This window comes from Fonsecaea pedrosoi (assembly GCF_000835455.1).
Source record: "Fonsecaea pedrosoi CBS 271.37 unplaced genomic scaffold supercont1.3, whole genome shotgun sequence".
NCBI lineage: Eukaryota > Fungi > Ascomycota > Eurotiomycetes > Chaetothyriales > Herpotrichiellaceae > Fonsecaea > Fonsecaea pedrosoi.
In genome coordinates, this window is record NW_013550613.1 from 3,815,133 (window position 1) to 3,837,726 (window position 22,594).

Below are 22,594 nucleotides of genomic sequence, written 5' to 3' on the forward strand. Positions count from 1 at the left end.
ACACTACACGTTTGCAACGGAAGACGGGGCCCAACCATGGACCAACGTATACCCTGCACCTTGAGTACCCCTTTTACCTCGTATAGGTGCGATTATTCGAAAGAGGACAGAAGTGGCTAAGCATACACTAAGGTTTGGCGTACGCCACTATTGAACGCACGCTAAGCATCAGTGGACTTCCTCCAATTTGACGAGTTTTTGCGTGTGTCGACCTTAACGCATCAAGCTCTACTCCACAGTCAAAGGTATTTTGGCAGAGACTACCGGCTCTCTTCAGAAACGGCTCAATATCCTAATCCAGACCGATGGACTAGCAAAGGAGGAAAAAGAGATCGCAGTTACAGGCAGATAAGCCGCGGACTGGTCATTGAAGCATGTGCCAGGCAGGGGTGGGTGCTCAGTGGCTTCTCATCATAGTGCGCTAAAATGCCGTGGGGAAGTTTAGCGTCACACTAAGCGATCCTCGGCCACTTCTCACCATGAATCGCATATCTACGTTAGGAAACTACATATCAGACCACGATCTCAAACAGGCACGATTTGTGTCACGTTTTGCGGCATCCATTGTTGCCTGGAGCTCTGAGGGAGCGCATAAATATGGCCCAACATCCGGACCTTCAGAACGGGCTGAATCTTCTTTGCTCGATGCCTGGGCACGATCTCCAAAATGACTATGTCAAATGGATCCCAATTCTTCAACTTTGAAGAGACGGACAAAGACTCTTTGCAAGAATCCGAATTCGATCTCCCAAGTCAACAAATTACTTCGACGACGGGAAGCCATGAGGTATTCTGTCCGCGAGACTATTGGTTCGGCAAAAGATATTTCAATTGCATAATTGCCCAACACTTGTTGCCACAGATGGAGAGTGTGCATTCGTTATCCAACATTGATGTAGGTCATCTCAATGTTTTGCTTTATGCGCCCGCAAGATTTGCTGTTAACTCCTTGATAGTCACTTTTTGAGAGGGTTTTACGGAGCTATCCATACGAGGCACTCCTCCACGAACTCCTGCTTCAAGGAAACCTGACTTTGGCAACAAAGGCGAATACCAATCTAAATGACGGCTATGAAACCCTTATGGGACTCACTGGGAGCTGCATTTCAACTGGCACGAACGAACAAAAGCAGCAAATCTTGACCAGTATTCGCCGATTCGCCGATGGCCACCATCATCGCAAGATTAGTCTTCCAGCACCACAGCAGGACAAGGGACAACAAGATGCGCCATCTCCTCCACTGTCCGATGTACCGCCAGCTGTCGAGCTTGATTCAGGCATATCGCGGTATACGACGCTGCTAAAGGAAAAGGGTGATGCGATTGGCGTCATACCGAGGTATGAGATCCAGCGAATAACAACAGATACACAGGCACCTCTGTTTGCAGCAACAGTGTTTTTCCGAGAGCACAAGTTCGAAGAGACTGGAAGGTCCAAAATGCAAGCCAAGCACCTGGCTTCCCGGGCGGCTTGCCAATTCCTTAACATATAGGTGGAGGCAATTAGTATAAATAATTCCCACAGAGCTTTGTAAAACTATCGCTTAAGCCAATTTGGGAATTTGCAAATTCGTGAAAGGACTCGTCATAAACACGAAATATGAAAGTCAGTTACCTGATATTGATGAAATTGAGGTGGGCGTTACCTGCCGCTTCGCCATTTCCGATTCGTCCCAGCAGTTTGCCAGTTCTGTCCATCTTGAGCAAATACAGCGGTGACGCCAACCCCTCCGAGACAACCATGTGGAAGTATCTGATTCGTCATTAGTTGGAATACCTAGCGCATATTCGCCTAGATTGTGCATGCATGAGATCACGGCTGAAACTCCATGTGTCTTGGCGAGGTCGATATAGAGACGGCGACCGCTCCCTCTTCCTCATGCTTCCTTTTCCTTTGACAGAACATCTTCAATGTCCTAACCCAGGCATTCCCTTGCATCTGTGACCGTGAAGTTTGGTGGCCATTTTCAAGGGATCCTTTGTCATCTGCCATGGAGTTGTTGATGGAAGCTTCGTCGAGTCCGCTCACAGATCTTTCACCATCAAACGTGTCAAAACGCATCTTGGCAGCATCTCATAAACCACAAGGGGCTGCAGACGCACGGATCTTTCAAGCTTCTGAAGATTCACTATACTACTTTTATGAAGCTACACTTCTTTTGAGAATGCTTGGTTCGAAGGCTCCTCACCACAGTGCAAACCACACCGCAGGCAAAAGATCCTCGTCTCCTTGGCACAAATTTTTGGACGAATTTTCCTGGCTCGGGGATTCCGAACTAGGTGGCAGCAGCGTGATAGCGATCGCGGTTGAGGAGAAAGTCACAGGGCTACATTTCTGGGTGGCTTCGAACGGACACGTGAAAACAAAGACTTTCGATCATCTTACTTGGTTGCTGGAACAGCTACAGAAAGTAGAGCAGACTCCCCATTGGAATCAACAGTACCTCGTGCAGCAAATATTCGCTTGTTCGATCGACCAAAGTCGGAAGAAAGTCTGCAATTATGCCCGTCGGCTATTGAAGTTGGTCACGCGTGTTCAAGCAGCGGGAACGGATGATCTCTCAAATTCAGGTGAGTTCAACTATATTGTATGCTATAAAGTTGTGCATGCACTGACCAGTTGTCGAGACCGAGAACTCTTCAGTACATTGGAACAATTAGTTGCCGTTCATGCTGATCCCCTTCGTCTGTGCGCGAACGCCTATCAGCTGCGGCGGACACAGTCGATGGTCCAGCTCAGCGACAAGTGTCTGAGAGATGGGGACTTCTCTGATTGGTCTTTGATTCGCCATTACGTCGGTCGACTGGGCTCTTGGATGAAAGCAGCACGAACGGTGGTCTCTTTTGCCAGACAGGCACCGGACGTCTTCCGCGAACTGCAAATCGAAGCCGTCCCAAACCCTCTCCCATCTGTCATAAGGTGGACAAGACAGCTTTCGACTGTTGAGGGCGTCCTCCAGTATTTGTTTCCTGCCTTCAAATCCAGTCCTCCCGGCCAAAGTTTCAAGCCACTTGCAGAATCTTACCAAGAGTTCGTTACTCGAACGCTTCGATACAAAGGTGACCAAGTCGAGTTTCGACCAAAGGTACATGCCGAAGCCTTGATCGCAGATCACTTTTACCGTCACGATCTCCGTTTTGTCAATCAAGATCGATATATAGGCTGCAGTAAGCCGTCGTGTTACTGTTGTAACTTGTATTTGAAACACCATCCAGGACAATTCGTGGAGCGGCCTTGCCATGGTAATACTTGGATTAAGTGGCAGCCTCCATATTTCGGGGACATTGGAGCTCGGAATTCGTCGCTTATTTCCGCACAGACACTGACGCATATGATGAGTGATATCGGGGACGATATCAGAAAGAGAATCATGGCTGGGGGCGAGACTGGAAGGCGCCTTCCTGATTCAGTCACAGGGCTTTCCACCTCGATCACACACTCGAACGAGCCTGATGGAGGGAACGCCCTGTCTAGACCCGTCGAAGGGGTGCTCTGATCTCTGAGGCCAAAGCTAGTCTGGTATGCGAATGGAAGAAGACAGATCGTATCGTACAGACTCGGAAGGTATGGTGTGGCTCTGGATTACCAAAGGGACTACCACAGAACTCCCCCAAGGCCAATATGGAACTTGGCTATAGACCGTCCACACGCGTGAGCCGGTGGACCTAATGTTCCCCCTCGTCCAACAGCATATCCGAACGTGTTTTCTGAATTTCCTTTTCCCCTTGTCCTTGTCTGATTTGGTCCCGCGATTTTCGTTTCCCATGATTCGTCCGACCCTCCCTGTGTTTTGTCTAGTCACAAACACAATCCGCACGCAAGCTTGGTTCGTAACACGGCTGTTCCAAATCGGAGACTGCAAAAGCGGCTGCCATCGCGAGACCTAGACCCCAGGCCACGTGAGCATCAGGCGTTCGAAAATACAGAGTTGACTTTCTATGACCGTTGACTGCATGCTGGCGTATTTCCGTGCCAGTTCTGGAAGCGATGTGCTTCTCCAGTGGTCGATAACTTTGTTGAACTTATCATCTTTCTTGGGAAGAACTTTAGACCATCTGTGAAGTCAGTACTTGTATGTCTTATCCCCCGCAGGATGGGGACATACGTCGATTCCGCAATGTCACATCCAACCACCACAGCTACTCCAGGCCCGAAGACTTTTTCAAGATTCTTGAGTCTACTACCAACCGTAATCATATGTTTGATAGTATTACGAATCTTGGGCAGCGTGCAGTTGCTGATGATCTCTGTGAGAGGTCGTATCACATCCGGGTGGTCGAGAGGAAGATGGCGGTGTCGAGCTTGAAATTCATACAGCAGGATACAGGTGCACCTCCGGATCATGGCTGACTAAGTATCGTCAGGCTCTGTCTGGAGGTAGCAGCCAACAATCTGGGCCTGTGGTGTAAGGTGTCCCAGGTTCGGTGCCGCCGGTCTCGTCCAAAAACGAGTAGGCTGAGCCAACCACAGACTATGATTCTCCTGGAGAAGGGTAAGCGTGGTGTCGTCCGGACCTTGATAGTTCAGCAACTGATCATAACGCCGCTTTTCATTTTGACCCGTTTCTTTGATCTGAAGCCCGACTCGATGCGACAACTCGGCATCCTCGCTCAAGACGTCCCGAATATGATGTAGAATGGAGATGAGTGATGCGGCATCCTTTCAGATCGTCATTGTCAGTGGAATCGAACGGACTCTTTTTGAATGTATCCTGAAGGTACCTGATCGATGTCGCCTACTAATAGTTCCCTTACATTGAATGGACCGGTCATTGTGGAGAATTACAAGTAATGAGATGACTGTTGGCTCAAGCTCATTCAATCGATATTGAAACTTATGGGATGCTTTGCTTGTGAGCGAGATCAAGAGAGAAAGACGGACTCATATCGCCATCAAGGCTTTTCTACTCGCCCTTTTGGGTACGTCGGTATCCGCCCATGACTTCTTGGACGCCCCGCCAACGATTTACAGTTAAGACAGGCGTCCCAATAGTTGCTTGCAATTCGTCCAGTGCGTCGGTGTGGCCCTGCATATGTACAAGGATCTTGCCTCCATCCCTGTGCCGCTAAATCACCCTACGGCGCTTTAGCAAAGAAGTCGCCCAAGCGGCTTGCAGCGAGCGTCGGGTGATGGCTGGTCCGCTGAGGTGGGGGACGATACCTGTACCAGTCAGGTTCCTCCTGTCTGTGCTTTCGGATGCATCCGCCAACCCCCTCTCGATGAACTGCGAACGATACATTTAGTCTGACCAATCTGACATCGTGGGTGTTCAGGTTTCTCGAGGCGGCAAACAGAGCTCTGATCTGTCAATGCAATGAATCTAATTTCGACACGTCGCATCCGGTGCTTACGAGTCATCTCTGGACCTGCAGCACAAGGGACGATCCTGAGAGAGTTCATTCAACATGGATATGATTGACCCTCCGCTGGCGCCTAGTCAGCTCCAGCCCAACCACGGTCCCAGGATGCACTCAATGCGGCTGAATGACGGCAGCTGCAAAACGTTGCTTCGTCCGATCGTGAAACCTATCCTGGAGGCCACATTTTAACATGCGGTTTGTGCAACTAATCCCGGTGCTCCTGCCGCCGTTCGCGATAACGAGGAAGATTAAACGAGAGATTCACCGTCTCTCAACCGACGAAACTTTACTTCTATTGTATTTGTCCGAAATGTCGGAAGAGAAGTTGGGTTCCTGAGGCGGCGGGCGTGCGTGCCTGCGGACGAAGGGAAAGGCAAGTGGGAGAGACCTCCATCAAAGGGAAGGGTACGATGATGGTTCCTGCACAGATCCTCTAGAACTCAGCCCCGTGTTTGAAGTGCTCAAATCCAATCAACCGGACAGTGCTACATGTTCAGGGTGGGGGGATGTGGATCCCCATTTCTCACACCACGTCGCCAGCATCTATGTCACCATGAAATTAACCTGCCATAGCCGACAACATTTGTCTATCTGCGAAAGTATGTGTGTTGTGTCGTCCGCTGACGACGGTCGGATACTAATCTTGTTGACGATCGTCGCGTTCACTAGGCCATTGAGGGATCCCTTCCAATCTTTGACACCTACACCGACCTTTCGAGGACTAAAATCTCGACATTCCCGCCCTCGTCTTCCGAAGCGGGGAGATCCAGAAGCCTCACTCCTGGTGAACACGCGCGCCTCGATGTGGGCGTTCGAGGACTCCGTTCACGCACAACGTGCGAGTTCATTCATATCTCATCTGACATGGTCGAGGCTGTTCTTGCACTGGCCAACGATGCCGTCGGAAGGGGAAGTGACAGGGCTGCCTCTGCACTATCTCCCAACACGAAGGACAATATGTAGCCTACGACTAGGTTTGCCAACTGTGCATGAGTGTCTGCGTGATCGGGCGCCGTCAACCATTCATGTCGATGCACGTATCCTTGTTATCTGCTGGGCACTATCCATGAATGGTCGAATGCGTCTCTCAGCCATGGACCATGGACGAGGCAGCTATCGACCGAATGGCCTGACATTGCAACGTGCATTCTCCTCTTAAAACCCGGGGCAGAGGCGACATTTGTTGCTGGTATTTGGGAGTCTTCTCTACGAACCTCGCCCGCGAGACTGCGACCTCAAATTTATCACCCATCCGGAAATTGTTCACAAAAGTTCCTATCTTTGCCCGAATTCGCTCCCCGACGTGAGAAATCGTCCGTTAGCCGTTTCTTACAACATGAGGGCTCAGTCGATGGACGGATCACAATCGAGCCCTCTTTGGTTCATGATCCACCACATGTTCCTCCCACCCAAACTGCCCAGTGAAGATGACTCCAGTCCAGATCATGAGAAAGCATTGCTGGACACCACGATCGCCGCACTTCGGGAGTTCAAAGATTTGGCGATAGAGGACAGCAATGGTGCAGTTGACTCGGTCATTCGCATGGTCACCAGCTTGAGTGCAGTCCTCGATTCGGATGGCCACGTCAACGAAGGGAAATTGTCTGATGCCTTGAGAGACTTACCCGAGAAAGGTGGATATTTGCACTCCTTTCCCACACGAGTGGCGATGTTGACTCAACTCCAGGTGGCACTTTGCTCCTCCATATACGGGCCCAGAATGCTGGCGTCATGGTCGGTCAGGTGGGCCGTTCCATCCACGTGGAAGTGTTTGAGCTGTCACCCCTGAATGGACCGGTCATCACCACTAAGGGCCGTCTCCAACGCGCCTTTCCCGGTTCCGCCGTGGCACTGACGATCGACGCGTTCGCGCAACCAAGTTTCCAGGCGACCGTGGCGCACACGCTTGCGAAGATGAGCCATCAGCTGGTGGTGGACACCAAACCGAAAGCGAGGAAGGCAGGCCGCATGCACGACGAAAATCGTGATACCACCCATCCCAAAATGGTGACCGAGTTGTTCATGGGGTTCCTAGGCCCAGTCGGGACACCTATGGACGTTTCCCGCCTATCAAAGAATACCCGTGAAGAAGTCTTATGGCTTGATGCGTTGTTGCCATGGCGAAGGTCACCCGTCTGGATACTTCTTCGCGTCGCCATGCACATGGGCTTCTCGAGATCGGCCAGCGACGGAGATCTGCCGGCGGGCTATTACAAGACTTTCATGTCGTTCCTGATGGCAAAGGTGCTAGAATTGTCGCTCCAGTCCGAAATGCCCTGTGATCTGCTGTACATCATGAATGCCAAGCTCAACCGCCGTCTCATCAAGCTCCATCCATCCGCTTCGAGAGCCGGAATCACGGTCGTTGAAAGCGTCATGAGCAGGACCGCCGCATATCTTTGTGGCAGGTGGAAGAGAGCCATTCGGCAGGCCTCGCTCCGCCGGGATCTGTCAGTCCTCGAAAACCTGGATTTCAAGCAGGACGTCTCTGCTCCTCTTCGCGGCTTGGCTGGATTTGTCAACTCCCTGTCCGAGGGAGCACATCGGACCGCCACCAACCCCTACCGCCCTACCTCGATGCTGGTCAAATACCAGGCCGACGCCCTTCCGACTATTCCGTCCGCCTTCGAAGAGTATACGGTGTATAACCTCAAAGCCTTCGAAGAATGGGTGGCGTCGTGCCTGCCACAATGGCTGGAACACCACCGGGGCGATGCCGACACGTGCGGAAAGTTAGGTGCCTTGATCGTATCGTACTACCGAACAGCGTCACCCCTATATACTGGCAACCCCGAGAGCTTCTCCACACTGCTACTAACCATCATCGAGCTCTGGATTGCCTGCGATCAGTCTGCCGTGCATTTGTGCAAGTTTCTCAAGGACTACGATCCAGGCGTTCCGCCTGAAGTGGCCCAGGGCTTACTCCTACCCTTCAAGTGCCAGATGCAACGACTGCTCCGTGCGGAAGACTATCTCAAGAACCGTCAACGAGTCGCACACCACGCGTCTCCATCTATCTTCCGGGACTATGGTCAGTCGGATTGTTTTGCCGTGAGATATTTCAATCAATCCTCCGAACATCAGCGCCTTCGAGACGATATTGTTCTCAGTGCCACTTGGACCAGAGACGCCAAAGTGCAAGAACTGAACCGAAAAAAGGAGGAATACTGCTCACTCATGCAACGTCACGATTGCAGTGTTTGCGAGTATCAGGAAGTCGTGGTCGATCATTATTATGACATCCGAGAGTCACGCCATAGCGACCATTGCGTAAGGTGCGGCTACAAATCTCAAGCGGACAGACTTACCATTGACATTCACGAGTGGCCATTGCCACAAAAGGACCTGGAAGCGAAATCGGCCGTCTTCGAGCTGAGGGTGCCTCCATTTTTTGGTCAATGGCGCGACACAGCTCTGTTTCTACATGTGCAAGTTTTCCAAGTCAAATCTCCATCCGCCATTAGGCCCCAGGCAAATCATCCTTTAGAGAGCTATAGCGGCCTTTCTTCCTTCTTTGTACCCCACAGCCCGGAACGGCGTCTCAATCTTCTGTCTGAAAGCAAACCACATGCCGTCACCCATCGGCGCCGCAAGTCCATCAACATTACCACCCAAAGCGATGTATGCCTCAGCAATGGACTACAGTATCGGTATTTCGACGGCGCAACGGGCACTTTCATCGACAGCTTCGAGACAACGGACGTTGTCGCCGACTTGTTGACCTACTCCTTTCCGGCCTCCTCATCGCCGCTCCGGCAATTTCTCTTTCGTCCAAGCACCGCCCCCAGTGGCCCGTCGCCGAACACCGTCATCGCAAGCCAGTCTGACTGTCCCGCGCACATGTCTCTGGATGAGTACAAGGCACTGTGTATCATTCCACTAGGGTATCGCATTCAGTGGCACAATATTCTGTTGCAGCTCGCTGTCCCCTCGGTAGATTTCGGAAAAGACGAAACTAGTCTCGTGGTCCTTCAATCGATCTACCAAGCTGGACCTCCGCAAGACGGCGATGTCTTAAGAGCCGGTCACGAGGTCCTAAGGGATCCGAATTTTGCGACCGCTCTCTTACGAGGCATCGAGGAGAGCCTAGAGCGTGTCCGGGAGAATTGGGAATCTTCCCAAGCAGTCGCCACGTTCATCTCCGTGTTGGTTCGACTGTTGTCCCTGACCGGCACGGAGGATATCAAGACTCGGTGCCGGTCCTATCTGCGTGCTGTTCGGACAATGACTTTTGGCTGGGTCAACCTTCTGATTGACAAGGCGTACAAAGCGACTGATGACTCCCACCGAGCAGAGCTACTTTTTCATGCCGCTCAGATCGCTTTAGTCTGTACCGAAACCTTCGACGTCGACGAGAGGTCCCTAGCAGGAATACTGAGTTTGCCTGAAGACGGATCCGTCTTTTTGCAATGCTGCATGCTCATCCGGAATAGCGCTTCCGCCATTTCCGGAGCTACGGATCCTCTGACCCCTATCCTGTATCAGCGATGGAGGTCGCTGTGCTACCGGAGTTACACTGTTCTGGCGGCACAAATTCTCGGCGCTCAAAGTCGATGCCTGGACGAGGCCATAGGGCAGACCTGGGTGTCATATAAGGCCGGTGATGGGTGGCGTCCTGTCTCGGACACATTCGACCATTGGCTGTTCAATACGCTGTCCTCCCAGGGCGGTGAAAGGCCAGTCGTGGTCCATTACAACCTCTTGACTGGCGAATTCCTGGTCGATGGACTCCCCTTGGCCCGCCTACCTTCGGAGTTTATGGAGCTCCCGGTGTATCGCACGCTGTTTGGCCAATCAGATCTAGAAGTTATGCCGAGTACTCTGCCTGGTATGCAATTCTCTGTGAAACATGATCATGCTGGGTACGCAGTTCACCTCGACATTCGACCCACCTTGGATGCACTCCATCCCAACCGCAAAGATCTTCGGGTTCGAGCGGTGAAAGATGGCCGAACCTACGATCTGGTTCCATCTTGGATTTTACAGGGAGAATTCCCCGTGCACTTCACCGCAGATTTTGTTCATTGGTACGATACCCAGGATGACTATGTCGAATGCCGCCCCGTCGGTGACCCTTGGAACTCCTCGCCAGACAACTGGAGGTTGATCCGCGACCCAGGTCAGGATCGGTGGCATATGGTGAAGGGTGGTCTCTCCTTAATCAGCCTCAGCAGTCAGACTTCCAAAGTGATTGGTGGTATTCTTTCTCGATTGGAGACTCCTGAACACGTGCACATTGTCCGACAGTGCTCTTTGTCGACACTGGAGATCGAGCTTCCCCGGCTCTCGCTGGCGTTTTCCCTTGAATCAGGAACATCACTCCTTGAGTCAAAACAGTTCCGTGGACTGGCTGTCGACACAGACCAGTCCCTTGAGACGCTGGTCGGTTTGCAAAGCAAGCTGATATTGAAGAACATGGTGACTGGACGACGCTTGTTAGTCGTACCGACGGGCCATTTGTCGTGCCAAAGGGCCGGTGACCACGTTCGTATCATTATCCACCACGAAGCAGCGGCGAAAGCCCACGCCTACCCGGTGGACGATCAGCTCGGAAGATTACTGGACAATGGAACCTTACAGAGCAAGCTGTGGCTATGTTATCTCCACGCCCTCACGTCCTTTTGCCTGGTCGACCCCTTGATCAAGAGGACAGGAACCGAGCAGGCTCTCTTTATTCTCTCCTCCGCTGCGGTCAGATCGTTCGACCGCCTACACCGAGAGAATATTGATGTCCTCCGTCGGATCGCTCTATTGACCCCAGGGAGAAGCTACTACCCTGCCCATGAACGAGTGATGCAGATAGTGAAGTGGACACCAGAACTTAGTTTTCTCGCTCAACACGGAGGTCTATACAAGGGCGTTCAGCGCATCTTCGACCAAGCTGAGAGGACAAAAGTTTTCTACCCAGGGTCCTACGTGGAGCCACCAGCTCTCGACCACGTCCAGCCGGACCTTCTCGACCGCGACCGCATCCGGTCATCCACGTTCGACGTGTCAGGGTTCGGGGCGGAAGATCACACTGTCACATGTGATTCGATATACTCAGCTAGGGATCGGGGTCAAAATTCGTCGCAAGGGTCCAACGCCTTTCTTATGTCGACTTTCGCGTTCCAAGCACGTTCCACCGTTCACTATCGCTTTTCAACTGGTTGGAGCACCCGAGTATGGCACTTTCTGTCGCAAGCCGAGCCAATTCTTGGTCTGGACTATCCACTACCCTCCGAATTGAGATACGACGCTGGGTGGCTTCAAGATTGGGCCAAGGTCGTCGCCAAACACTGGTGTACCCTTCACCAGTTATTGAGTAGCGCAGAACCCCGCTTCGACAGATTTCGCCTGATGATCTGGCTTAGCACCCTAGTATTCGCTAAAAACTGTGATATCGAGATTATCCAAAGTCTGGGAGCATTCTTCGTGCTTTCCAGGATGACACAGCTTTCCCCTCCTGCGGCCACTTCCTTCCGGCTTTCAGAGGGGTCGAGATTGCTCAACAAAAAGTTGCGTTCTGCTCTCAGGCCTGCGCTTCGGCCATTTTCTGAATGCCCGGAGTCATGTATCGCTCGTGGTCCTAACGAATCTAAACGTGCCTTGAAGCAGCGTCAGGAAAGCCAGTTTCAGAGCAATCAAGATCGTTCGCTCAACCGGCTGATGCGAGCACTAGAAATCCAGTGGCCAGTCGACAGACCGGTCTGGCAGAATGACGCCGAGGTCCGCACCTACATGAACATGAACAAAGTTAAGCAAATTGCGCAGCCCCTGTTCAGCACTTGGTATGACAATTACCAACTACAGGAGTATCTCAGTCAAGTTGAAGATGTTCTTCAGGACGTCAGTGTGACACCGGTGGATATACACCGACCATCTTTGGCCAGTCCCGCCATGACCCTCGTGAAAGGACGAACCTTCATCTCCATTGACGATATTTTCACTGCTCCACCACCCTCAATGCATTCCTGGAAGTACCCCGTGTTGCCTAAGAATTTGTTGTCACTGGTGAATGTCGGTGAAGCACAGCCTCGACTGCCTTCCCTGCTCGATGACCTCCAGTCTCTTGCGTGCTCGAGCTCCGAAGTGGGCTACGTCAATGATCTGCGAGGGAGCCTGCTTTCATTCCAAAATTGGCACAAGCAGTATCAGTTGCCGTCGGACACGGAAGGCATGAAGAGCACGTTCCACGGTCATCTCGCTCGCTGCAACGCCGGCGTCCAAGAAATCTATGCCAACATGTCGTCTGCCGTGAGTAGAGAACTTCCCGCGGTGGTGGAAATCGGTCAGTGGCCAAGAATATGTCCAATGTTCTTCCTACACCAGCTCAGTCGCCATCGATGGTCAAAGGTCACGGAAGACTGGAGGTGTTGCATTATCCGATATGCATTGGGCCTCACTGAACTGCAACGAGCAGAGCGACTTGTGAACCTGGTTGACAGCAGAGTGGATCTCATCAAGGAGCTACGTGACCCTGGGCACACGAATTGGGATCCCATGGAGCATCCGGAATGCCTCCTCCTGGAGGTTGAGAGTGGCATCTTGATCCGGTACCTACAGAAAGAAATTGCAAGCCAGATGAAGGACGTCGTTGAGAATGCCACGATGCAGTTGAACATGGGCGAGGGAAAGTCTTCGGTGATCATCCCCATCGTGGCCGCCGCACTCGCGGACGGGACTCGATTGGTCCGAACTATCACGGCGAAACCTCAAGCGAAGCAGATGTCCCAGATGCTGATCTCCAAGCTAGGAGGCTTAGTAGATCGACGCGTCTATTATATGCCTTTCTCGCGTTCCCTTCGACTTGAACACGCGGACGCGGTTATGATCGGAGATATGTGCCGGGAATGCATGGAAAATGGAGGCGTTCTCCTGGTACAACCCGAGCATCTTCTGTCTTTCAAGCTGATGGGCCTCGAGTGTTTCATCACCGACAAAGACACCATCGGACGTTCTCTGTTACACATACAGGAGTTCTTCGTCGCCTCGAGTCGGGACATTGTGGACGAGAGTGACGACAACTTCAGCGACAAACTTGACCTGGTCTATACCATGGGCGAGCAACGGCCCATCGAGCTCAGCCCACAGCGGTGGACGTGCATCCAGCAAGTGCTCGAATTAGTAAAAATGTTCGCGCCGGAAGTGGTGCGGGAAAATCCTGCCTCGATGGAGATGGACGCAGGTCCGCCTGGAAGCTTCCCCCGAACACGAATTCTGGATGACGATGGCCAACAGCGGCTCTTCACTCGCGTTGCGAGGCGTCTCTGCGAGGTCGGTCTGGAGGGGTTCCCCATTGCCCGACAGCTAATGCCCATCAGGGAGGCGGTGTTTCGATACCTCACCGAGCCCTCTCTCAAGCGACACGAAATCGACCAAGTCGAAAGCCAGGGCCTGGGCGGATTTTGGACCGAGGCAACGAAACAAACTCTCCTTCTCCTCCGTGGACTCCTGGCCAGAGGGATCATGCCTTTCGCCTTCCGCCAGAAACGCTGGCGGGTGCAGTATGGGCTTGACGCAAGCAGGCGACCCCCAACGAAGCTTGCAGTACCCTACCGGGCGAAGGACAGTCCTACGTTACGATCGGAGTTCAGCCACCCTGACGTTGTCATCGTCCTGACATGTCTCAGTCACTACTACGGTGGAATAGATGACGACGACTTATTTTTGGCCTTTGAGAACCTCCTTAAGTCCGACCAGGGTGGGATTGAATACCAAGAGTGGGTGAAGGACGTCCCCCATCTGCCTCCAGCATTTCGTCAGTTGACCGGCATCAATCTTAAGGATCGCCACCTGTGCGTCGAGCAGTTGTTCCCTCCCTTCCGCCATGCCAAGAAGGCCATCGATTATTTCTTGACGCACCTCGTCTTTCCGAAGGAGATGAGAGAATTCCCGCATAAATTATCCGTGTCAGGGTGGGACATTGGCCAGACCAAGGCGCTTCCCACCAGTGGCTTCAGCGGGACGAGTGATTCTCGAATGACTCTGCCCCTCAGCGTCGCGCACCTCGATCTTCCAGAGCAAAAACATACCAATGCCCTGGTTCTGGAGCATCTCCTCCGACCCGAAAACTCCGTCGTGCTTATGCCAGCTCCAGTGGAGACGTGCAACTCAACCGCTGAAAGCCTTTTGAACTTGGTGGCCGGGATGGACCCACCGGCGCAAGTGATTCTGGATGTCGGCGCCCAGATCCTGGAATTGACTAATGGGGAGGTGGCGAGAGAATGGCTCAAGAGAACGCGGGACGATCAACAAGCCCAAGCCGTGGTTTTCTTCAACGAGGACGATGAGCTTTCTGTCATCGACCGTAATGGGCAAATTGAGCGCCTTCAAACCTCACCTTTTGCCGATCAGCTGGATGTGTGTCTCGTCTTCTTGGACGAGGCCCATACAAGAGGAACAGACTTAAAATTGCCCGCGTACTACAAGGCTGCCGTGACCCTAGGTGCTAATTTGACGAAGGATCGATTGGTTCAAGGTGAGTTTACAGGATGGCCGTGGCGATATTCGCTAACTCGTGCCAAGCATGTATGAGAATGAGAAAACTGGGCCAGGGACAGTCGGTCGTCTTTTGTGTTCCGAAAGAGATTGAAAGACAATTCCTTTCGCAAAAAAAGGCTCCTGAGTCTACGGACATCGGCGTGCCTGATGTACTCTGTTGGGCCATCACCGAAACCTGGGCCGATACGCGACGGAGTATACCTCTATGGGCTCTACAAGGACGGCGTTTTGAGCACCAACGGCAACTTTGGGCTACTGCCGGGACTGAAGAGGAGGTAATGTCCAGACGCCACGCCGAAAGATTTCTGGAGGAAGAAGCCCAGACTCTGGAAGACAGATACCGCCCCAGTATCGCCAATGACACTCCAGCCTTTATGCAGGCCAATCATAATATAAATCTACGACGCATTGAAGACCGTTGCCGGGAGTTCCACACGCTTGAACACAGTACCGCAACACTACGGGAGGAACAAGAACGTGAATTGTCACCAGAGATTGTGCAAGAGCGTGAGGTGCAGAGACCAGCGCCAGCAGAACCCGCGCTGCATCGCATACATGCTGATGTGAAGGCGTTCGTGATGAATGGAGCTATCAAGAACCGTTCAAACGCCTTCAAGCCTGCCTTCGAGACACTACGCCAGACCAGCGCAGCTTCACATCTTGATCTGTCGCAGTTTCCCTGCGGTATTCTCACCACGGTCGACTTCGCCAGCACGGTTCAAAGCTTGGGCCAATCCTCCCTCCTCGACTCTTACCAACGGCCTGTACAGTGGATCCTAACTAGTATCGGGGACGGCAGGGACAACAACATCAAACACGTGGTCATCATCAGCCCCTACGAAGCGCAAATGCTCCTGACAGATATTCGAAGTTCCACAAGAGTGACGCTGCACCTCTACGCTCCAAGGCCGAACTTAGGGATCCGGCCAATCGATGGGTTGGACTTGTATCGTGTTACGGCGATGCTGACGCCGTCGACCTTGTCACGCCAATATGTCTACCAACTGAATTTGTTTGCGGGACAGCTCTACCTAGACTCTTTCCAGGAGTACGTTGAGGTTTGTACCTTGCTCGGCGTCGCGTCGGAAGCTGCCAAAGAAGGAAGCACCATCGCCGCCGACGGTTTCATTATACGAGACTGCAATGGCCAGGTTCATTCTGCATCGACCTTTCGGGACAGTCCGGTTTCGTGCCTTCGAGTGCTCATGACGAAGATTCGCAAGAATTGCGAGGAAATAGGTAAAACTCACATGGGCGCGATATTGGGTGGTCGACTCCTCTCTCCTTCTGATTTCGGCACATGAATACGATCAGCCGTCCAAAAAGTAATTTTGCGATAATATTGTTCCAGGACTAGGATGGCGGTAGTAACAAAGGATGGAGGTTCGCTCACAGCCAAAGAGCGACCGCCGAGAACGAACTACGCAGCCGCGCCCGTTTCCATAACTTGCTGAAGGCCCATCTCTTTCATTTATATCCACCAATCTTTCGCATTCGGGGTAAGCTCGATCAACCTATTGGCGAAGTTCTTCCATTGACCTGCTCCAGTCTTCCGCGGATGGTATGGCTGCTCCGAAGGGTTACATAGAACAATCTCGAGTGTTTCGCGCCTGCTCTGCCCGTGTACTGTAGGCGTCTCATTTGGAACAGGGTGTCGATCCAATGACCTAGACTCATCCAGTCGACCTGTTGACACCGCTGGCGGCGTGGTTTGGTTCCAGAGCTCGGAATCGTTGAGTTAGTTGCCTGTTGATGGAAGGTGGGTGCAATCTCTATGCACATTACGATGGTGCTTGAGCAATTGAGCTATGGTATTTTGCAGGAACGACACATATTCTGAAGTTGTTTGATCTCCACGAGTAGCTTGCTCGTCCATTTCAACGAGAGGTTCCAGGACAGAATCAGTTTCTGAACGACAATTGCCAGAAGTGTATGAGTCCGAAGAAGAAACTAGGCTGATTTAGGCTTGTAGAATTGTGCAAGCTGAAATCAGTGCTAGCGTCCGCTCTAACCGCCACTTTGATTGCCATGTCATCCTTGCATCAACACATCGTCACCGCCGCGAGGGGAAGAGGGACAGCGACGCGTCCCTCAAAACGAAAGGATTAGATCCAATAGATCATGGCAACTCAGGTGGGCAGGGTGCTTACCCGCCCCCTTGGCGGCCAAATGTGACTTGCTTGAGCATGCTCTGTACTTTGTCGATACCAAGAGAGTTGATCAAGGCCTCAGACGCATAAAGGCGTTGGTATTCCCAATCTGGTTGCCTTACATTCACTTCGCCATCTTGCACCCGTTCGTCTTTGTTCTTTCGTGGCGTGGCAGCACACCGCCATTTCTCTTAGTCCACTTCATATGGAGGCAAGCAGGACGAAGCTCAGTGTGTGTTCCTCATGACCAAGCCAACCTTCGGGACAAACCGCAAGAACACGAAGCGCGTGCTCAAGCCATGCACGCCGTGTCCTTTCCACACCGGAGAAAGAGACTTGACAGCGTCACGGTAGACGACCCAAGCTCGCTCCAATAGGGAGGACACAGAACACAGCCTCGTTCCACCTTTCGATCTTTTGGTTCCCCCGGATCGCTTGCAAAGATCAATCTCGTCGATGTCAGGGGGAGAGAAGCTCATCGACCAGGAAGGAGAGCCCATTGAAGGAACACTGGGATACTGGAATGTCGATGGAGACAGAAATGGCACCTGCGCTTTGCTGGTAGCGCCCACTGGACATATTTGCATCAAGCTGGTGGAGCCGGCACTTGATACCGATGGTACCTGGATTCATCTTCAGGACTGGGACAGAACACCTTGGAAGATTAAGTGATTGATGACAGCAGAATGGACGTTTTCTTCGACGAGCACTCTTCTCAGCAAAAATGCGCTCTTGGTTTGGCGGGACCGAGCTGACTCATTTCCTTCCGAATCTGAGCCAAGTCGTCGTGTGTTTCCTTCTCGCCCCCTGACTGCCTCAGTTGCTCCTCACTCTTCCTTTTCAGGTTCCTTTTCAGGAGGGCTTCCAGTCACATAGTTTGAGATATGTGTCTAAGCAGGGTGACGTCGAGTCAAGCAGACCGAATTGTTTGAATTGTGCGCGAGGCTAGAGGGTTACCGACGATACCGCTTTTGTCGTCGGTGAAATAATTTCTGTGTCTGACCGGCAATACTTTCGTCCCCCTACGAGTCAATGCCTCATATAACCATTCAATCGAGCGGCCGCTCTCCTTGGCCCTACTCCCCCACTAGAGCAGGATCCCTGTTCACTGTCTGCTGCCTTGAAGACCATAGCACAAGGGAGGCCCACCGCTTCGTGGGCCCGATAGTCCTATGCACCTCGTTCCCCCTCGGTCGACCAATGTAGTTTCGTCACGTTCACAGATTTCGGATAACACGCCTGTTTGCCAATCGCTGTAGACCCCATGTGGAAGAAGCCCTCGACCATCGTCTCCCCCTCCCGCTCTAATCTTCTTTTCATTCCCACCCATGGGAGCGATATAGCTAGGAACTCCTGAGAGATATCACCCTAGATCGATCGAGCCGAGAGTGGAGAGCACCCTCGGCTCAAGCCACTTCCTGTTCCTCTAGCCTAAGGGCGAGCTGTTTGACAGATGAAAGCCGAGAGCATCCCTTTGCATGCCTCGACCCATGTCAAACTCGCACAGGCCTCTCTCCGTGGCTTACCTAGTTGGCGAACTGTTTCAGTGGAAGTGCCGCCCCTCGCAATCAAGGCAAAATTTGAAGGTGTCCATATGGACACCTACCTGCTGCTTGCGGTCCTCTCACCTGCGTTGATGTTTCGTTGAAGACTCGCATATAATAGTACGACTAACTGCTGGGTTAATATCGGACATGTAGACTCTAAACTCGACATATTCGATGGCAAGTAAGGAAATCCAGTGCCTCGTATCAACTCTTCACAAAATGGAGAGAGACGTCTGGTGCGAAACCTCCAAAAAATCTGACTGACTCATTCTACTCTCCCTGTGGTGGACGTGTGACCGCGGTCAGGCGGTCGAGGGCGTTGAAAAAAATGTCAAATCGTACGAGGCGCTATCGAGGCCCAGCACTTTCCAGCGTTGCTGAAACCGAAAGCGTGCACAGTACGGCCGCATCTGCGGTCTCACCCTTGACGAAATGTTTGTCGACACCCGAGCAAGTGGGCATAATGGATATCAGCTTCATGGCTGATAAATCTGTGAGCATTACTGAACAATTGTCGCTTATTTTCCTTGCTTCGGTGCTAATGTCACACAGCATCGGACATTTTCGTCGGCGCCGTCCTCGACGGCGAGCACAGAAGCACCAACATTACCCTCATTCTCAGTCCTCCTAGAGTCATTGAAAAAGGCGAGAGTGGTGGAGGGTGAAGGCCAACGGAGATTGCATCAAACCGTCCAAGTTGATGGTGTATGTGCCAGTCGCAATCCTTGGTCATCTGACGAAGATACAAAGCCACGCAGACTGGTGCAAATATATTACTCAAGGACTGTCACAAGCGAGGAAGGCCCGGGTCGAAATGCCAAGTTTCGCCGCTATCGTGTCGACCAGCAGGCCTACAGGAGAGAGAAGAAGGCAGCACGGCGGTTGAAGGCTTTGTGGAGAGGCAAGGCGGATGAAGGGACTCCTGGGCGTTCATCAGCACGTCAGGGTAAGGAGTGATGGTGGGAAACAGGAATTGACCAGAACAGAGCGCTGACCTGAAGGCAGATGGGAGAGCACGCCCCTCAACGAGACTGGTCTGGAAGCCTGGAGCAGAGGTTGAGGAAGCTATCAGGAGAGATTACAATGCAGCTGGAATCACTCATGTTGACGGGAAGGAGAACGCCTTCCTGAAGTTTGGGGGACCTACAAGCCCTTAGACGCAAAAAGTTTCAAAACTGGAAGATGCTGGCGCTGAAGCGTCCGACTCTGAAAACCCGGCTGAGTGATCTCAAATTCCATAGAAGACCAGGCAGATCGATCCATCAACCATCCACAACACGATCAGGCCGGACGTGGCCCTGGACTTTCTGGTAGGGGATATCAGTGTGTCCGGAAGGAAGTTTTCACCATGGAATCCAAACGTTGCTGCAGTCTATCTGCATCCGGGCGAGAGCCTTTGCTCTAAGGTCCGTTGTTGTGATGCCTAACGCACGATACGTACATTTGACTTCTCGAATCGGCCCCGTATGCGTACATGGCTTTGTATTCGATACCGCGGGTTGCAGGGGTATGACGCCACCCGGATGCACGTCCTTTGAGGCCCTGGACTTTCGAGGAAGGGACGTTAGGCTGGACACCCAACCTGCATGACGCAGCGAGTGCTGGCTGAATGAGAACTCACACGGTGTTGAGTCCAGACACTGCACTAGCTTCGTGCTAGCCTTACCAACTGTGTACGGCGTGAGACAACCCCAGGGATCGTCACACCGGTTTCCCTCACGACTAGATGGAGCATGGCAACATGCTTCTGCAAGTATTCAAGGCGGATGCACAGCTCCCCAGCCGCGCGGCGCAATCGATGGACAGCAGTTCGCCTCCCCCAATACCGGAGAAATAGCCGAGAAAAATTGATCACAGGTGGCTTTCGCCAATCAGATTGCAAGCCGAGCGACTGGCGGCGTCAGAAGGCGTAGAAGGAGAGAACGAAGAGGGTGAAATGGACCGAGATAGAGGGCACGTGGAAAGCACACAGTGCGCCTCCGAGGTCGAGGTTCGGGCTGTTTCTCTTGACCGCCATAATGAATGTTTTTAATCTGTCTGAAGTTCGCCGCGTAGGGTGGCTGTCAAGAAAGAGGTCTCGCTGCACAGGACGGGTGAAGTGTGAATGAGTCGCGAAATGGAGAAGCGATACCACGTGTCCTTTAGTCTTTTGTGGCCTGATGGCCTCCTCCTCCAGAGGGTCCTTCCCGGACCTGGGAGGGGAAGGACATCGACATAGAAGAGTTACCAACGCGGTCGAGGGGCGTATCGGCGTCGTAGACTACGCCAGAGTCCTGAGAGATGTCGATCAATCACTTCCTGATCTCGGCGTTCTTCGCAGCTCAAGATGGTCTGATGGTCGTGGTCAAAACATCGTGGGCCTCGTAGGTATGCTGATCAGGGAAAATCGCGCGGGAAGTCAAATGAGTCTTGATTCCACCCTTCTTGCGGTTCTGAGGAGAGGCTTCAAGAGCAGATTGTGATCGAGGACAGAGGATAGAGACCAGAATCCTCGAGTGGGATCCATTCGAGCACTAATCCCGCGATTGTTGCACATCGCCACCGATTTCCTTGCTGAGCGATTCGAAACCCGGCGCTCGGTTCTGGTCGTCTCCCTCTGCTGCTCCTTTCTCTCGTTCTGGCCCGGCTGAATTTGAGTCCTCATTCCCCAGGCCTGATTCCCTGCCCTTCGAAGGTCGAGTCGATCCTGCCCACGGTGTCTAGTCTGGGTATGTTTCCAGCTTTCGACCACATCAGCGTAGAGCACTCATTACTGCGGCTGAGGCGCATGCCCGACGGTGTCTGCTCTCTTGCTCTTTTTCCATGCACGGATCCCGTCTGTTCAATGGATCTGCAGGATGGAAGAACTGTGCGTTCCTCCTTGACTCAGCCCCAAGTATAGTCGCTGTCAGGCAGAATCTGAACGATTCAGCCGCCCATGAGACCGGCTCTTGCATAGTTCCGTTCTGCAAAGTTGGCAGATCTTCGTCAGCCCAGTGACTCAGTTGCCTATGCCCATCCGTGAAGTATTTCCGCCATTGGCCGATCGCTAGGCCGTTCGATTTACTCGCAGAATATGTACAGTCTCAATTGTGTCGTAGTGTGCCATATGTAGTCCTATTCAAGCGATCACCTGGATCGCCTCCGAGAGGGACAGAATCACCACCATCTTCTGACTGAGAACCCCGTCCCCACGACACAGTCTGAAAGTAGACAGGCGGGCACGCCGAGAGTGTCACCGCTCTCGTTGTGTAGATAGCGGTGGCGCCCTATTCGGAGACTAGGGCGAGAAGTCCGGTACGGGGCGGGAGAGTGGTTGTGAGCCCGCTCGAGCGCTCAGAGAGGCCTGCATTCTCTTCGGAAGGTAGAGGGTGGGTAGAATTGGTGGAAGGTGGTCGCTCGACGGGGAGGACTCGCAGAAAGGAGGGAAGTCATTTGCTTCAAGAGGTCAAGGAGTTGAGTGGTCGAGTGGGACGTACAAGGACTCACGAGCAACGTCGAGAAACCTGGGCGGAAGAAAAGGAAACTCGCGAACGCGGCGAGAGGTGTTCTGTGTCAATATACCTCCCGTCCCCTTCCCAGCAAGGGCGAATTCTAGCTCACCCTGACTCGCGAGCGACCGGAGTGAGCACAGGGCGGCATCACCCTCGACCCGATCGGGGGTGAGGCGCGAGCAGCTTGACCATCACTTGGCATTTCCCACGCGCGGCACCATCTCGCCTCTCCGCTGTCCCGGATCGACAGCTTGTGCGCGCCTCAGATCCATCATTCCCCCTGACTTCCTTCCCTTGAGTATCATGAAACACAGTATGCCAGAAATCCCATCCTACAGTATGCTGAAAGCTGAAGCTCCCATGCAAACTCTGATCGGAACGTATGCCATCCGAACCTCCTTAGCTCCACAACTTTGTCTAGACCTCTCCCTCTTCCACGGGCCTGCTGTTGCTTCAGGAAGAAGACTGAAAAGAGAAGAGGACAGAAGATTTTGCACCCAATTTCGAAAGGAAGTAGTAATGGCCCTACAGTTTGAATACTGGACTCTGGCAGCATTATGGACAACTTCAAATGCGATCG

General features: G+C 52.6%; 5 protein-coding genes across 5 annotated transcripts; 4 read left to right on the forward strand and 1 right to left on the reverse strand.

Annotated features, from left to right (window-relative positions):
• Nucleotides 1–667: 667 nt before the first annotated feature.
• On the forward strand, nt 668–1,493 carry Z517_05308 (uncharacterized protein; the record flags this gene model as incomplete). The annotated part of the gene is made up of 2 exons (XM_013430635.1): nt 668–895; nt 957–1,493. 2 exons carry the CDS (start codon nt 668–670, stop codon nt 1,491–1,493), a joined length of 765 nt encoding a protein of 254 aa, XP_013286089.1.
• A 498-nt stretch (nt 1,494–1,991) lies between these two features.
• Nucleotides 1,992–3,497, forward strand: Z517_05309 (uncharacterized protein; the record flags this gene model as incomplete). The annotated part of the gene is made up of 2 exons (XM_013430636.1): nt 1,992–3,168; nt 3,217–3,497. 2 exons carry the CDS (start codon nt 1,992–1,994, stop codon nt 3,495–3,497), a joined length of 1,458 nt encoding a protein of 485 aa, XP_013286090.1.
• A 387-nt stretch (nt 3,498–3,884) lies between these two features.
• On the reverse strand, nt 3,885–4,773 carry Z517_05310 (uncharacterized protein; the record flags this gene model as incomplete). The annotated part of the gene is made up of 4 exons (XM_013430637.1): nt 3,885–4,056; nt 4,107–4,347; nt 4,474–4,660; nt 4,756–4,773. The coding sequence occupies 4 exons, from the start codon at nt 4,771–4,773 to the stop codon at nt 3,885–3,887; spliced, it is 618 nt and encodes a 205-aa protein (XP_013286091.1).
• A 1,924-nt stretch (nt 4,774–6,697) lies between these two features.
• On the forward strand, nt 6,698–16,148 carry Z517_05311 (uncharacterized protein; the record flags this gene model as incomplete). The annotated part of the gene is made up of 3 exons (XM_013430638.1): nt 6,698–6,995; nt 7,049–14,821; nt 14,869–16,148. 3 exons carry the CDS (start codon nt 6,698–6,700, stop codon nt 16,146–16,148), a joined length of 9,351 nt encoding a protein of 3,116 aa, XP_013286092.1.
• Nucleotides 16,149–18,869: 2,721 nt separating this feature from the next.
• Z517_05312 (uncharacterized protein) lies at nt 18,870–19,698 on the forward strand (the record flags this gene model as incomplete). The annotated part of the gene is made up of 3 exons (XM_013430639.1): nt 18,870–19,034; nt 19,094–19,487; nt 19,547–19,698. 3 exons carry the CDS (start codon nt 18,870–18,872, stop codon nt 19,696–19,698), a joined length of 711 nt encoding a protein of 236 aa, XP_013286093.1.
• Between the last annotated feature and the right edge of the window lie 2,896 nt (nt 19,699–22,594).